Source organism: Symphalangus syndactylus, chromosome 17 (genome assembly GCF_028878055.3).
Source record: "Symphalangus syndactylus isolate Jambi chromosome 17, NHGRI_mSymSyn1-v2.1_pri, whole genome shotgun sequence".
Lineage (NCBI taxonomy): Eukaryota > Metazoa > Chordata > Mammalia > Primates > Hylobatidae > Symphalangus > Symphalangus syndactylus.
The window spans coordinates 51,585,308-51,603,155 of record NC_072439.2 but is presented as its reverse complement, the minus strand read 5'-3'; the positions used below and the strand labels follow the sequence as shown (position 1 = coordinate 51,603,155).

Here is a 17,848-nt window from a genome sequence, read left to right as displayed (position 1 = left end):
GCTGAGTGATTTTGTCACCACCAGGCCTGCCCTAAAAGAGCTCCTGAAGGAAGCACTAAACATGGAAAGGAACAACCGGTACCAGCCCCTGCAAAAACATGCCAAATTGTAAAGACCATCAAGGCTAGGAAGAAACTATAGCAACTAACGAGCAAAATAACCAACTAACATCATAATGACAGGATCAGATTCACACATAACAATATTCACGTTAAATGTAAATGGGCTAAATGCTCCAATCAAAAGACACAGACTGGCAAACTGGATAAGGAGTCAGGACCCATCAGTGTGCTGTATTCAGGAAACCCATCTCACGTGCAGAGACACACATAGACTCAAAATAAAGGGATGGAGGAAGATCTATCAAGCAACTGGAAAACAAAAAAAGGCAGGGGTTGCAATCCTAGTCTCTGATAAAATAGACTTTAAACCAACAAAGATCACAAGAGACAAAGAAGGCCATTACATAATGGTAAAGGGATCAATTCAACAAGAAGAGCTAACTATCCTAAATATATATGCACCCAACACAGGAGCACCCAGATTCATAAAGCAAGTCCTCAGTGACCTACAAAGGGACTTAAACTCCCACACAATAATAATGGGAGATTTTAACACCCCACTGTCAGCATTAGACAGATCAACGAGACAGAAAGTTAACAAGGATATCCAGGAATTGAACTCAGCTCTACATAAAGTGGACCTAATAGACATCTACAGAACTCTCCACCCCAAATCAACAGAATATACATTTTTTTCAGCACCACACCACACCTATTCCAAAATTGACCACATAGTTGGAAGTAAAGCTCTTCTCAGCAAATGTAAAAGAACAGAGATTATAACAAACTGTCTCTCAGACCACAGTGCAATCAAACTAGAACTCAGGATTAAGAAACTCAGTCAAAACCGCTCAACTACATGGAAACTGAACAACCTGCTCCTGAATGACTATTGGGTACATAATGAAATGAAGGCAGAAATAAAGATGTTCTTTGAAACCAACGAGAACAAAGACACAACATACCAGAATCTCTGGGACACGTTCAAAGCAGTGTGTAGAGGGAAATTTATAGCACTAAATGCCCACAAGAGAAAGCAGGAAAGATCCAAAATTGACACCCTAACATCACAATTAAAAGAACTAGAAAAGCAAGAGCAAACACATTCAAAAGCTAGCAGAAGGCTAGAAATAACTAAAATCAGAGCAGAACTGAAGGAAATAGAGACACAAAAAACCCTTCAAAAAATTAATGAATCTAGGAGCTGGTTTTTTGAAAAGATCAACAAAATTGATGGACCGCTAGCAAGACTAATAAAGAAGAAAAGAGAGAAGAATCAAATAGATGCAATAAAAAACGAAAAAGGGGATATCACCACCGATCCCACAGAAATACAATCTACCATCAGAGAATACTACAAACACCTCTATGCAAATAAACTAGAAAATCTGGAAGAAATGGATAAATTCCTCGACAAATACACCCTCCCAAGACTAAACCAGGAAGAAGTTGAATCTCTGAATAGACCAATAACAGGTTCTGAAATTGTGGCAATAATCAATAGCTTACCAACCAAAAAGAGTCCAGGACCTGATGGATTCACAGCTGAATTCTACCAGAGGTACAAGGAGGAACTGGTACCATTCCTTCTGAAACTATTCCAATCGATAGAAAAAGAGGGAATCCTCCCTAACACATTCTACGAAGCCAGCATCGTCCTGATACCAAAACCTGGCAGAGACATAACCAAAAAAGAGAATTTCAGACCAATATCCTTGATGAACATTGATGCAAAAATCCTCAATAAAATACTGGCAAACCGAATCCAGCAGCACATCAAAAAGCTTATCCACCATGATCAAGTGGGCTTCATCCCTGGGATGCAAGGCTGGTTCAACATACGCAAATCAATAAATGTAATCCAGCATATAAACAGAACCAAAGACAAAAACCACATGATTATCTCAATAGATGCAGAAAAGGCCTTTGACAAAATTCAACAACCCTTCATGCTAAAAACTCTCAATAAATTAGGTATTGATGGGACGTATCTCAAAATAATAAGAGCTATCTACAACAAACCCACAGCCAATATCATACTGAATGGGCAAAAACTGGAAGCATTCCCTCTGAAAACTGGCACAAGACAGGGATGCCCTCTCTCACCGCTACTATTCAACATAGTGCTGGAAGTTCTGGCCAGAGCAATCAGGCAGGAGAAGGAAATAAAGGGTATTCAATTAGGAAAAGAGGAAGTCAAATTGTCCCTGTTTGCAGATGACATGATTGTATATCTAGAAAACCCCATTGTCTCAGCCCAAAGTCTCCTTAAGCTGATTAGCAACTTCAGCAATGTCTCAGGATACAAAATTAATGTACAAAAATCACAAGCATTCTTGTACACCAATAACAGACAAACAGAGAGCCAAATCATGAGTGAACTCCCATTCACAATTGCTTCAAAGAGAATAAAATACCTAGGAATCCAACTTACAAGGGATGTGAAGGACCTCTTCAAGGAGAACTACAAACCACTGCTCAATGAAATAAAAGAGGATACAAACAAATGGAAGAACATTCCATGCTCATGGGTTGGAAGAATCAATATCGTGAAAATGGCCATACTGCCCAAGGTAATTTATAGATTCAATGCCATCCCCATCAAGCTACCAATGACTTTCTTCACAGAATTGGAAAAAACTACTTTAAAGTTCATATGGAACCAAAAAAGAGCCCGCATCGCCAAGTCAATCCTAAGCCAAAAGAACAAAGCTGGAGGCATCACGCTACCTGACTTTAAACTATACTACAAGGCTACAGTAACCAAAACAGCATGGTACTGGTACCACAACAGAGACATAGATCAATGGAACAGAACAGAGCCCTCAGAAATGATGCCGCATAGCTACAACTATCTGATCTTTGACAAACCTGACAAAAACAAGAAATGGGGAAAGGATTCCCTATTTAATAAATGGTGCTGGGAAAACTGGCTAGCCATATGTAGAAAGCTGCAACTGGATCCCTTCCTTACACCTTATACAAAAATTAATTCAAGATGGATTAAAGACTTATATGTTAGACCTAAAACCATTAAAATCCTACAAGAAAACCTAGGCAATACCATTCAGGACATAGGCGTGGGCAAGGACTTCATGTCTAAAACACCAAAAGCAATGGCAACAAAAGCCAAAATCGACAAATGGGATCTCATTAAACTAAAGAGCTTCTGCACAGCAAAAGAAACTATCATCAGAGTGAACAGGCAACCTACACAATGGGAGAAAATTTTTGCAACCTACTCATCTGACAAAGGGCTAATATCCAGAATCTACAATGAACTCAAACAAATTTACAAGAAAAAAACAAACAACCCCATCAAAAAGTGGGCAGAGGACATGAACAGACACTTCTCAAAAGAAGACATTTATGCAGCCAAAAAACACATGAAGAAATGCTCCTCATCACTGGCCATCAGAGAAATGCAAATCAAAACCACAGTGAGATACCATCTCACACCAGTTAGAATGGCCATCATTAAAAAATCAGGAAACAACAGGTGCTGGAGAGGATGTGGAGAAATAGGAACACTTTTACACTGTTGGTGGGACTGTAAACTAGTTCAACCATTGTGGAAGTCAGTGTGGCGATTCCTCAGGGATCTCGAACAAGAAATACCATTTGACCCAGCCATCCCATTACTGGGTATATACCCAAAGGACTATAAATCATGCTGCTATAAAGACACATGCACACGTATGTTTATTGCGGCACTATTCACAATAGCAAAGAGTTGGAACCAACCCAAATGTCCAACAACGATAGACTGGATTAAGAAAATGTGGCACATATACACCATGGAATACTATGCAGCCATAAAAAATGATGAGTTCGTGTCCTTTGTAGGGACATGGATGAAACTGGAAAACATCATTCTCAGTAAACTATCGCAAGGACAAAAAACCAAACACCGCATGTTCTCACTCATAGGTGGGAATTGAACAATGAGAACTCATGGACACAGGAAGGGGAACTTCACGCTCCGGGGACTGTTGTGGGGTGGGGGGAGGGGGGAGGGACAGCATTAGGAGATACACCTAATGCTAAATGACGAATTAATGGGTGCAGGAAATCAACATGGCACATGGATACATATGTAACAAACCTGCACATTGTGCACATGTACCCTAAAACCCTAAAGTATAATAAAAAAAAAAAAAAAAAAAAAAAAAAAAAAAATAATTATAACTTTGAAAATGAATTATGTATTGACACTTCTCTCCAAACCCAAAGAAAATGAAATGATCTACCTTCTTTAATAATGACCAACTATATGTAACGTGATACCAGAAATGGAATAGCCCAAGTATAGTAAGATAATAGTTCAACACTATGCTAAAAACATACTTCATAGTTTTCACATTCAGGGAAATCAGACATCTTACAGATCAATTCTTTAGTGTTCCACTTTCCACTTTCTTATTTACCCACGTGATTCAGCTTGCATATGGAAAAAAGAAAGTAAATGACTGTTAAAGGCAATAAATGTTACACACAAAATCCATTGTGTTTCTACATACCAGCAATGAACTATCCAAAAATTAAATTAAGAAAAACTTCCATGTATAATAGTATCCAATAGAATACAATACCCAGGAATAAATATAACAAAGGAGGTGAGAGACTTGTACACTGAAAACTAAAACACAAAAACACTGCTGAAAGATATCAAACACATATCCAGGTACTCAAAAACTTAACATTGTTAAGATGGCAATACTACCCAAAGCAATCTACAGATTCAATATATTACCTATCAAAATTTCTACGGCCTTTTATGCAGAAATGGAAAAGCTGATTCTCAAATTCATATGGAATTGCAAGGGGCCCTAAACAGGCCAAACAATTTTTAAAAAGAACAACAAAGCTGGAGAACTCACATTTCCCAATTTCAAAACCTTACCACAAAGCTACAGTAATCAAAACAACATGGCACTGGCATAACGATAGATATATAGACCAAAGGAGTAGAATTGAGCATCCAAAAATAAACTGATATATCTATAGCCAATTGATTTTAAAGATGCCAAAGATCATTCAATGGCAAAAGAACAGCGTCTTCAGCAAGTGGTGCTGGGACAACTATTCACATGCAAGACAATGAAGTTGGAATTTATACCATATACAACAGTTAACACAAAATGAATCAGTGACCTAAATATAAGAAGTAAAATTATAAAACTCTTGGAAGAAAACATAGGATAAATCTTCACGGCCTGGGATTTGGAAATGGATTTTTAGATATGATACCAAAAGCATGAGTCAAATAAATAAAATGGACTTCATCAAAATTCAAAATATTTATCTATCAAAGGACATTATCAAAAAATTGAAAAAAAATCCACAGAATGGAAGAAAACATTTGCACATTATATATTTGATAATGAACAGTCTAGTATCTGGAGTATATAAAAACACAACTCAATACAAAAACACAAACAATGTAGTTTTTTAAAAGCGCAAAGAACTTGAATAAACATTTCTCTAAAGCAGATATACACATGGCCAACAAGCACATGAAAAGATGCTTAAAATCATTAGTTATCTGGGAAATGCAAATCAAAACCACAGTGAGATACCACTTCATACTCATAAGGATGGCAATTATAATTTCTTAAAAACAGAAAATAAGTGTAGGCAAGGATGTAGGGAAATTGGAACCCTCACACATTGCCAGTGGGAATGTAAAATGGTTTAGCTACTGTAGAAAGCAGTTTGGCAGGTCCTCAAAAAGCTAAACAGAATTACCATAAGACCCAGCATTCCATTCTTGGTATATACCTGAAGAAGTGAAAACAGGTTCTCAAATAAATCCTTGGGCACAAATATTCACAGCAACATATTCATAATAACTAAAAGGTGGAAACAACCCAAATATCCATCGATGGATAAATGGATAAACAAACTGATATATATACATGCAAAGGAATATTCTTCTGCTATGAAAAGGAAAGAAGTACTGATACGTGCTACATGTGGGTAAACCTTGAAAATATTTTGCTAAGTGAAAGAAGCCAAGGATAAAAACTCAAATATTGAAAATTCAATTTATATAAAACATCCAGAATAAGTAAATCCACAAAAACAGAAAACAGATTTGGTTGCCATGAGCTAGGGGCATCAGGGAATGAATGCTTAATAGGTATGAGATTTTACTTTAAAGTGATAAAAATGTTTTCAAACTAGACAGAAGTGATGGTTGCACAGCACTGCAAAGGTACTAAATGCCACTGAACTGTTGCTTTAAAATGGTTAATTACATGAATTTTTACCTCAATTTTTTTCTTAAAAAAGCAATTAACATTTATAATCCATGTTGGATAAATGTGGAAATTATAAGCAGCTCTTCCTCTTTGAGGGTCAAAAGTGTAAATGACAAACATAGTAAATACGCAAATAAAATATTCTTCAACATTTAATGAGGTGTTTAATATCTAAATAAAGTAGATGTTTCTCCCTCATGACTTCATTCAGAAATATTCATTTATCACCAGCTCCTCACTAGGATTATTTTCCAGTGGAAATTCATTCCCTCTATAAAGTTTATCTGGATATTTCTGTCATTAGAAACAGAGCCTGGGCAGGGAGTGGTGACTCACACCTGTAATCCCAGCACTTTGGGAAGCTGAGGAGGGAGGATTGATTGGGGCCAGGAGTTTGAGACCAACCCAGGCGACAGAAAAAGACGGTCTCTTTTAAAAAAACAAAAAAAAAGAAAGAAAGAAACTGAGCCTGAACTACATTCACTTTCAGTCAATTCAAGGTCAATGTATTTCTAATTCCTTAAAAATGATTCTAAGCCAAATTCTTGTAGCTGACCAAGAGCTCTCTTACATCAAAGTGCAAAACATCCCAAAATTTCAGTTTTCTTTTCAGTTTACATTAATGTGGCAATAAACATTTAAATGTTTTAATGTCTGAATATTTCATAATTATTAATATTTAATAATTATTAACTCTATAACCACAAAATTGACAATGTTCCTCAGACTTTATTTCAAAGTTAAAAAGACTGATTTTCTCAGGAAGATCTACATCATTGAAACAACTAGAAATAACAAATACCTTCCTCAGGGAACACCTTCTCTTAAGAGGAATATAAAGGTAGATATAAAAATGCCTGATTATGTTACTGCCTGCATAAAATTCCTTAACAGATTAGGCAGTTTTCAGAATACAGTTCAGAACTAAACTGTGGTTTAGCACAGAAGTTCTTCATAAACTGGCTCATCTCTGTATATTTAGCTTAGTCCCTTGACATTCCTCCAGTCTTTTTTCTCTGTAACCATGGACACTTTCTCTTCTCCCATACTCTCATTATATGCTTCTCTATGCCACCAAAACGCAACACAATTAAATGGCCCGTCACTCCCATTATTCCTTAAGCTCCTTAAAGTTAGGAGCTATACATTTTCTAATTCTGTATACAATACCTAGCATCTAGCACAGTATCAGAGGCAAGTGACTGTCGTATAAATTAAAAAATGAAAGTGAGTAACTATTATGATCCATTATTAAGGTCTAAAATACTATGGCTTATTTTTCCTTTACATAATGGCAAAGGGGGAAACTATATATTAGGTAATATTTTGCTCTATTTTTTAAAATTACAATGTAATCTTACTGGTAAATAGCATCAACAAACTTTGTAGACATCTTTTCTTAAACATTAGTTTATTAACTAAGAGTATATATTTAGCTTGATGCTTATTCAGTGGAAGCTCATGCTTGGCTCTATATTATCTACATTAGTGAAGTGAAACATTAGTGCAAGAGATATTTTACAAGAAGTCGTAAAAACAGATTTTAACTGGACAATTCCAACTACTTCATTTACAGGTGAGGAAATGAACTGAGAGGTTAAGATATTTATGCAAAGTCACCCAGCTAATTAGCAGGAATGTTGGGTGACACCCAGACTCCCATAATATTGATGCTTTCAGCTACAATATAACTTTATTCCTATTCCAACCTCATAGATAAGCCAGGGGATTCTCTTTTTATTTTTTTTTTATTTTATTTTTTTGAGACAGAGTCGCGCTCTGTCACCCAGGCTGGAGTACAGTGGCGCGATCTTGGCTCACTGCAACCTCCGCCTCCCAGGTACAAGCAATTCTCCTGCCTCAGCCTCTCATGTAACTGGGATTACATGAGCACGCCACCACGGCTGGCTAATTTCTGTATTTTAGTACAAATGGGGTTTTACCATGTTGCCCAGGCTGGCCTCGAACTCTGGCCTCAAGTGATCTGCCCACCTCAGCCTCCCAAAGTGCTGGGATTACAGACGTGAGCCACCGCGCCCAGCCGGATTCTCTTCTTCTCACCCTCAATCTACGGGGTACACGGGTCCTTAGTACATGCCACATTTAACTGACTCCTTTAATCTTTAAGATCTAGCCTCTGCCTTAACACCTTCTCCTTGTAATAAACATTTGATGAGTACCTACATTTGTTGAGCATTCAACACATCTAAGCCATTCCACTGGGAGGAAGGGGAAAAGGGATAGACAAATGTGAATAAGAAAGACATGGTCTCTTCCTTCAAATGCTCTGCAAAATTAGTTACAATCTGGTATAGTATTCATTATTACCATCTGCTTAAATAGGTACAAATACATAGTACGAGAAAAATCAAATTACCGTCTATTATGAAAATGCACCTTATTTCTCCCATTAGCAGATAAGCTCCATGAGGGCAAGGATTTTTCTCTTTAGAACAGTGCCTGACATAGAAGGTACTCAACAAATATTTGAGGAATAAATGCTACAGAAAAACCCCTAAGCAGTAGGATCCAAGTAATGTTTCCAAAAATGGTATGACAAGATATGTAAACCTTCTTCTCATGCTCAACAACATTTTTCTGTTGGTTTACTAAGAACTTGACAGGAAACTGAAAATAGTTGAGATGGATATATTTTACTACTTAATTCAACATCATGCTCTACCCAATTGTACCAAACTCTAGAAAACCTTCCAAGAAAGGAAACCTACAGTCCTTCTATGACTTAGTCCTGAGCCCTTTCTCAAGTAGAAAGGGTCTCCAGATGTTTTCCTTTCTTTCTTATAATAGGTTCTGGGATCTCTGTGTTTGCCCCCACTTGTGAAGATAATAATACTGATAACAAAAACATCTCAATTACTATCTATCATGTACCAGACACTTTCCATATATTAACTCAGTATTTCAAAACAACTCTCAGAATTGGTATTGTCATCAACATGGTTTTACAGAATGGAAAAAACGGTAAGCCTCTTATCCTTTGAGTCTCTTCTTCCACAATCCTGGCTATAAGTAAAATACAATCTCATCAGCTGCACCCTGACTTTCATTGTTGCCCCCCATAACAAGCTCACAGGCTCTCTAATTCTAAAGGTTTTGCTATTAACCAATTCAAGGTAACAAAGACAGGATAATAAAAATAACAAATCTGGAGATGTTCAAATGTTCAACAATTCAACATTCAACATATGTTTATAAATGCCTGGCACCACACAAAAATCAGACTATCAAAATTCTTAGGGTGAGAATCCCTAGCCTCCAATTTACTAGCTATTTTTTGAATAAATGGGAGCCTTGCTAGGTCTAAAAATTTTTCCTCCCCACTAGCTTACCTCCTGATCTCCCAGGACACGAATCAAAATACACTAAAGGGAAAAATAATGGGTGCATCTTCATTGAGAAATCTGTACTTGTGAGGAATTTAAGGAGTCACATCACTCTTGTGAAACTCTGACCCACAGAGGAGTGGTTAGTTTTAGGTCATTTCCTGACAGTGTAAGCATTTGTTCTCTTCCCTTTTCATAGAATACACAGAGCTTCCAGTTTTCATTCTACATTTCCAAATGTCTGAACAACTCCTCAGCTCCAAAAGTAAACTCCCTATCATCCTCTCTCCTCCTAAATCTCCTTCCACCAAAACCTGTTCTTCATGATAATATACTTATTTCTGTTAATAACATCACTATCCTCCCAAAAATTTGTCCTAGGCCTACACTCTGGTCAGTTCCCAGTGTCAATGTCATTATAATGTCAACATCTTTCAAATCTATACCTTCACTACAATCATCACTTCTTGCCTCAACTACTATAATTAAACTCCATGGTATTCCTACTTCTAGGCTTCCACTCTTCCATTGGACCTGTTCACAAATTATTATCCATAAAGAGAGTTTCTTCTTAATTAAAAATCATATATAAAATCTTTAGTCTGACATTTAAGAATCTCCATAATCTGTATCCATCTATCTTTACCAGTCTGGTCCTTAAACATATATCCTTACCAAATGTATTCTGCTTTTGCTATCTCTATACCTTTGCTTGGGCAGTGTCCTCATGTGGAACTTTTTTTTTTCCACCCTCCTTCAACTGCTAACAATCTTTCAAATGACCTCATCCTCAATGAAAAAAAAAAAAAGGCTAAGGCATATAATTTACTAAACATATACTCCATCTGATTGCTTCACAAATTATCTGAATCCCCACAAAAACAAGTAAGGAAGGAGTTAAGGAAATTGAGGAGGAGCTTACCCAAGGTCACCAGCAAGTAAGAATCCACAATAGCCCCACAGCATTCCATATTTTTTAATGAAATAAGACACAAAAGAGATAGACATTCTGTAGTCAGAATACCTGTGTTCAAATTCCAGCTACTACACCAGCTACTTGTGTGAACTCACAAGGTATGTATCTGTGATGCCTTAATTCCCCCACTTCCCACTTAAAAAATGAGGATAAGACAGGCATGATGTATCACACCTGTAATCCCAAGCACTTTGGAAGGCTGAAGCAGGTGGATCACTTGAACCCTGGAATTTCTCATACCAGACTGAGCAACATAACGAGACCTTGTCTCTACAAAAAAAAAAAAAAAAAATTTTAATTAGCCAGGCACGGGGGTGTATGACTGTAGTCCCAGCTACTTCTCGGGCTAAGATAGGAGGATCCCTTGAGCACAGGAGGTCGAGGGTGCAGTGAGCCATAATCGCTCCAGCCTGGGCAACAGGGCAAGACCCTATCCCAAAAAAAAATAAATAAATAAAAAGGAAACAATTTACTATCTACCACATCAATGACTGTAAGAACCACCTGAGATATTATAAAGCATTTAGAATTGTATTTGGCTCATAGTAACCAATCAATATTAGCTACATTACTGTTTTGTTGTTATTGATATACTATGCTATATAAACTTTGACAATACCAATCATATGCTGTGTTGTTCCCAAATCAACTTTTGTGTAATGTAAAAGATTCATAAAAGTTTAATATTTTACTTTTCTATATGCTCAATAAATATCTATAGAATACATACATTTTTGAACAATGACTCACCAGTATGCTTTATTAAAAGGAATTCGCTTCTAATTTTGTTTCCTCTTTTGGGAAAAGTAACAATGCTTACCAAATTTCTTCCCCTTTTTATGTCATGTGAAACTATCATATGCAATGCGATACGGTAAACATGACAAATGGTGCAAAACACTGTTTTGACTGAAACTCATTTGCCTCCTGCTAAACATCATTAATTCCCAGATTTAAAAATATTGTTATTTAAATGCCAACCATTTTTAGGTCACACCTACATGAAGTAAGCAAAACATACCATGATGGTTGACCAAACTATTTCATTTCATACATCTCTTATGGCAAGAACTGTAAGGCATAAAATGCCTTCCTAGCCAACTTAACTCAAAGACATAAATCTATCCCTTTAGTCATACCCTCAGTCCTACCCTCATTTAGCTAAAGTTAGTGCCTGTAAAAGTTCTGATAAATCTACATTATTCTGGAATGCAGAAAAATATCAAGGGAAGAAAGCTGAATGCTAGCAACAATTTATGCCCCTCCAAAATTATTGAGAAAATTAGCTTTATACAAGCATAGATAAGAACTTATCCCAAACCCTTCAGTATTATACCTCTCAAACCAAGATTTTGTCTATGATTTGCATTACACATAGAGACAAGATGTCAAGCTGCCTAGCTTCAAACAAAGGCAGAGGTTAAAAAAAAAAAAAACTAATAAAACAGTTCTCATTCCCTACATAGAGAAAAATAACTGTGTTTCTCTCCAATAGTTTCCAACAAAACAAAAAAAAAATTATGTAATAGACAAATTTTGTTTCATTTAATCTTCATAACAACTCATTTCTTATTTACGGAAAATGTCACAGAATTAGTAAATGGCAGAGCTGAACCCAGCTTGACTCCCAAATTTGGAATCTAGTATTTTGAAACATTTGTTTTTGCCATAATCAATAATACACTTTACATTTCCATCTTCCTCTTGACACACACATATTGTTAAAAAATGAAACAAAAGCTTCTTGCCATAATATTTACTTTTATTCCATACAATGTCCTCTGGTATTTTTTTCTTTCTTTTTAATGCTTATGTCAATGTACTAAATTGATTCTAAAATCTATTAATGAATCTCTATGGGCCCTGCACTACAGCACTGCACTACACTTATCTCCTGTTTAAAGTTCTTTTTAATTGTTACCACTGTCCAGTTTTGTTACTTCGAGATGGAGCTAATGTCCACCCATTAAAAAATTGTGCTTAAATAGAATAAACCCTTGAAAACCTACCTTAAATCTTGAATTGATCTGTTTCTCCAAAAGAACTCTTTGGAGGCACAGCCACCTTACTTATTTATATTGTATCAAAAACTGCAGATGTTCTCCTTGGAGAACAACACATCATTGTTGAAAGGAATGCATCAGTTTTCACTGTTCCTGCTGCATCACTGACGAACAGCAATAGCCGGGCAGGTTTGGGGCAACAAGAGAGGACCCGAGCAGCTGCCCACGGTGCTGAAACTGATAATGAAACGACAGTTTTGGAAATTTACTATTTACTATTGTCAGATTAGGACAAAATAGAGGAATTTACCAGACACTGGCAGAGAAAACTGAGTGGCTGCCACCAAAGTTGCATGAGTGCTTCCGGGATACTACTGTTTGGCTTCGATGTCTGCCCACTCTCTTTCTCTCTGGGACAAAGTTCTTTAATAAGTGCAAGTCAAGTCAAGTCAAGCATACAGGCAGAGCTGCTGACTGACCGTAGTATCTGGCCCTAGCAGGGGTTAAGTCCCAAACCTGCAATCTGAGCTTCCAGGGAAAGAAAAAGGGGGTGGGGGTAAAAGAGAGGAAGTGACTGCCCTCCTTCTATTCGAAGACAAAACAGCCCCCTCAACTAAAGTCAAGCGATTTGCCCGAGGACGTTGCGGCAGGTGCTTGACCAAGAAAAGCCTTCCAAACATGTTTTCCAGGCACGCTCTTGCAGCCTCAAGAAGGGAATGAGAGAAGCAAAACCGGTAACAACTTTGGACACACACAAAGTCGCGGAATGAGAGTGCAAGGGAGACTCGGTTCCCCGAGGGCAAGGCTATTTTATTCCTTTTGCAAAAAGCCTAATTCACTTCTCGCCCAGCTCTAGAGGAGCAGCAAAGACCTCAGCAGCAGGGCCGGCTCCGAGCTCGAGGGCCAACAAGCGGGGTATGTTCTCCGGGCCGCTCGATAACCCGCTGCCCGGCTGCCGCGAAGCCGGACAGGGTCTTACCTTGAAGTCCGGCCCCCGCAACACAAACAGTCTCGCCAGCCGCGTCGCTGCGGGAGAAGTCTCTACCCTGACTTCATGACTGAATATCCGCACCGACCCCCACAGCCCGGAGTAGGAGCAGGGACGACAACACCGAGGCGAAGAGGAAGTCCCGCCCCACGCGCCTCATTGGTCCGCACCCAAAGGCACAGAAAACCCATTGGGCAACATGGTTGCCTGTTAAGGCTCTTTCCCACTCTCACGCGGAGTCTCGCTACTTGCTCTAGCCCGGCTCGGAGAAATGCCCAGTTTGCGAGTCTCGTTCTTGGCCGCGTGATCCGTATTCCCTGGAAGGAAAGAGCAGGGTGGGGCAGTCTGCGGAACTGGAGCGCGGCTGAAGAAGCTGCTCTTGGCAGAGGAAGGGGCAGGCTGGCAAAGTGGATTGGCTGTGGGCGCCTGCCGCTAACCATAGGCCCCTAGAAACGGAGACCGTAGGATCTGGAGGGCGCGGGACCGAGCGGGCAGGGCCGGTCGGTCTGATCCGCTCCGGCTGTTGGGACAGAATAGCCCAAGATCCGGCTGCCCGGCTGCCCCCGGGCGGGCCTGGCCCTGGCGCTGACTCGTCTCCTCCCTGCACACTACACTCACTCGACCTACTAAAGAGGCGAGGGCGAGGCCTCATCCGCCCGCCTTCCGTACCGTGCCCAGTCTGAGATCAGGGTGAGTGGGGACCGTGGCCACACCTTAAATTAGGGCTCAAATTGTTAGAGATGCGAGCGGCCCGAGGTCTGAACGCCAGTCCCCCGAGGCCTGGCTCGGATCCGCGCTGGCATCAGCACTCTGGGCCTGACATGCGCCATCACCGGGGCTTAGCAAAAGTCAAACCATGTGATTCAGGCCCTAGGTCAGCCTTTTAAAACCCTTGCCTCCTTTTGATGAACCAAAAATCTCCTCCCTTGCCGCCCTTCTGATAAGCCTTCCTTTCGGGTTGTCTCAATCTTAAACCAGACGAAACTTAAATTACCGGATTGTACCATCCACACGGATTAATCATTGCCAACTCGCCACCTTACAAAAGCAGTGACTTAGTGCAAAGATTACAGAGTCCTGAACAAAATGTCAGGAGACATAGAATCAGGCACTACTTCTGCTTCAAATAATAAGGCACTTTTAATAAGGCCTTTACAGGCTTCAACTCCTTCAACAGCATCTTTTAAAAATGGTGGCGAGGAGGCTATCACACAGAGTATTAGTAGAATACCATTGGATGTAACTTGTAACTTTGATTGCTTGGAGAGCCCTGAGTAGGTGGGACACAGCAATGGGGGAAAGACTCTTTCCTTATTGTGTATCCTTTTGTGCCTTTTGAATTTTGAACCTTGTAAATATTACCTACTCAAATAAAATTCAAATACAAGAAATTTAAAATCAAATTTTAAAAAATTAAATAAAAGCTATCAAAGGTACTTTCCTCTTCTGTGTATCCTATGAGTATTCTATGTAGTCTTAACTTTTCATTGGTTGCGAAGACATTCAATACTTAAATCACAATTCTGCCTTTAAGAAAGTCATAAATAAAAGTCAGTATTGGGAATATTACTAAGAAGACTAGTTAATTAGTATAAACACATTTATAATATCTCTATAAGCATTTTTTCATTAAATTATCCCAAATTGGTATATTAAATCAGATTTCTTGCATAACATCAAAATAAATTTTTTTAGGCCAGGTGCAGTGGCTCATGCCTGTAATCCCAGCACTTTGGGAGGCCAAGTCAGGCAGATCACTTGAGGTCAGAAGTTCAAGACCAGACTGGCCAATATGGTGAAACCTCATCTCTACTAAAAATACAAAATTAGCCAGGCATTGTGGTGCACACCTGTAATCCCAGCTACTTGGGAAGCTGAGGCAGGAGAATCGCTTGAACATGGGAGGTAGAGGTTACAGTGAGCTGAGATCCCACCGCTGCACTCCAGCATAGGCAACAGAGCAAGATTCCGTCTCCAAAAAAAAAAAAAAAAATTAAGTCCACAGAGAGGAGCTTTGGATTTTGTTGTTGTTTTATTTTTATTTATTTTAGAGACAAGGTCTCACTCTGTTGCCCAGGCTGGAGTGTAGTGGTGAGATCGTGTCTCACTGCACCCCAGAACTCCTGGGCTCAGGTAATCCTCCCACCTCAGCCTCTGGAGTAGCTAGGATTACAGGCATGTGCCACCAGGCCCGGCTAATTTTATTTTTTGTAGCCATAAAGTCTGGCTATGTTGCCCAGGCAGGTCTCAAACTCCTGGCCTCAAAGGATCCTCTTGCCTCAGTCTCCCAAAGTGCCTGGATTACAGGCATGAGTCACCACACTCAGTTAAAGAGCTTTGCTTATTCCTTAAAGGCACCTTGAGTACAGAATATTTTACTTCTGGTTTCAATCTGCTCTTCAGATAACAATAGGTATAGTTCTCTCAGCTATGAACAAGGTAATGTGTCATTTGTACTGCATTTAGGCTACACTCTGCAAAAACATTTACTCTCCCAACCTGTGCTGAAAAAGGTAAATTGGAAAAAAATATATTGGAAAAATGTATTAATTTTTCTAAAGCAGATTAGACAGTAAGATTGACAGATATCATAATTACAATTTTCAAGAACATGAAGGGTTAATAAGGCACATGATACTAATATACCACTAATTATCTTTTTTAAAAACAAAATATGCTTTTAGAGTGTTGTATCTAACAGGTTTTTTTTAAAACCTTCCTAAAAAGTACAAACAGATAGCATGTAAAAGTAATTGTAGAATCTCCTACTTCCAAAATATTGTAAGGCAACCACAACAAAAAAAGACAGATACCCAATTATGTAATTGTCTGAAATGGCTTAGAAATAGTTCTCCCTAAATACCAGAAAGAATGCAGGTGATCTCCTTAAGCACAGAGATTAATCAGAAACCTTAAACAATTCTATATATTATCATATTTAGAAACAGAAAAAAGGTAATTTTAGAATCAGAAAAAAAGATATTTTCATTTTGAAAACAAAATAAAATTATTACTATTAAAAGAAAGAATAAGATCCATAAAGAATTTATATATGTATGGAATAAGCAATTTTGAAAAGTACCAAACAGAATTTCTACAAATAGCATCAGGGAACTTTTAGCCAAAGATTCTAAAAGATTCTCATTCCTTTGCCAAGTTCCAAATTAATGAATGGGTTAAGTAAGACAAAAAGTGAAAAGTTCAGAACCTAAGGAGATACATATCAGTCAGAGGGTTTTTCAACAAAGTTTAACCAAATTTATTTTCAAGGAGTTGAGAAAGATCAGACAAAAAGAGGTATGCTTAATGTTCAATGCCTTAAAAATGATCTAGTCATTGTTTTATGTGGGATGAGTTGCTTCTCTCTATATATCTAAGATGACTAACATGCAAATTCAACTTTTCCTTTGGGCACTGAGAACCAGTTTTCCTCTGTTTGCTAACAAAGGAATTACAAAATAAGCATGCAAAAACTCATATGACATAATGCAATATAAAGATGGAAGAAGTCATTGGGGTGTGAACCGATATAATCACATTGGGAAACAATTTGAAATTGTCTAGGGAGGGTGAAAAAGAAAATTTTCTATGACATAGCAATTCACTCCAAGGAATATACCCTAAAAAAACACAAAATAAATTCATATTTAGGCACATTGTAATAAAATTTAGAGAGGATCAAAGAAAAATAAAAGGTTTTAAACAAACAAAAAAAAATAAAATACTTACAAAGGAGTGACAGCTGATAGCTGATTTTTTTTTTTTTTTTTTTTTTTTTTTTGAGACGGAGTCTCACTCTGTCGCCCAGGCTGGAGTGCAGTGGCATGATCTCGGCTCACTGCAAGCTCCACCTCCCGGCTTCACACCATTCTCCTGCCTCAGCCTCCCGAGTAGCTGGGACTACAGGCGCCCGCCACCATGCCCGGCTAATTTTTTGTATTTTTAGTAGAGACGGGGTTTCACCGTGTTAGCCAGGATGGTCTCGATCTTCTGACCTCGTGATCTGCCTGCCTCGGCCTCCCAAAGTGCTGGGATTACAGGCGTGAGCCACCGCGCCCGGCCCGGACTTCTTAGTAGCTACAAAAGAAACTAAAAGTCAGTTAAATAATATCTTCAAATGCTAAAATAAAATAGTTACAACTGTCAATTTAGAATTATATGCCTAGTTAAGCTATCATTTAAGAGTGAGGGCAAAATAAAGACATTTTTAGG

At 38.4% G+C, this 17,848-nt stretch overlaps 2 protein-coding genes across 5 annotated transcripts in view; one reads left to right on the top strand and one right to left on the bottom strand.

The window, feature by feature from the left end:
- RNF13 (ring finger protein 13) overlaps window positions 1–15,065 on the bottom strand; it is a 177,176-nt gene extending 162,111 nt beyond the window's left edge. The window contains exon 1 of the mRNA XM_055250875.2: window positions 13,628–15,065. The gene's annotated coding sequence lies outside the window, so the exon portion shown is untranslated. The remainder of the gene's footprint in view (window positions 1–13,627) is intronic.
- The window catches only part of ANKUB1 (ankyrin repeat and ubiquitin domain containing 1), a 69,635-nt gene that overhangs the window by 5,841 nt on the left and 45,946 nt on the right, over window positions 1–17,848 (top strand). Inside the window, exon 1 of one of the 4 annotated variants that reach the window (XM_055251304.2) lies at window positions 9,145–9,307. The exons of 2 other annotated variants lie outside the window; for them this stretch is intronic. In XM_055251304.2, coding sequence (XP_055107279.1) covers window positions 9,283–9,307 — 25 coding nt within the window. In that variant the 5' untranslated portion in view covers window positions 9,145–9,282. Of the gene's footprint in view, window positions 1–9,144; window positions 9,308–17,848 lie in introns of those variants that run through there. One more of the 4 variants, XM_063620236.1, reaches the window with a different exon arrangement.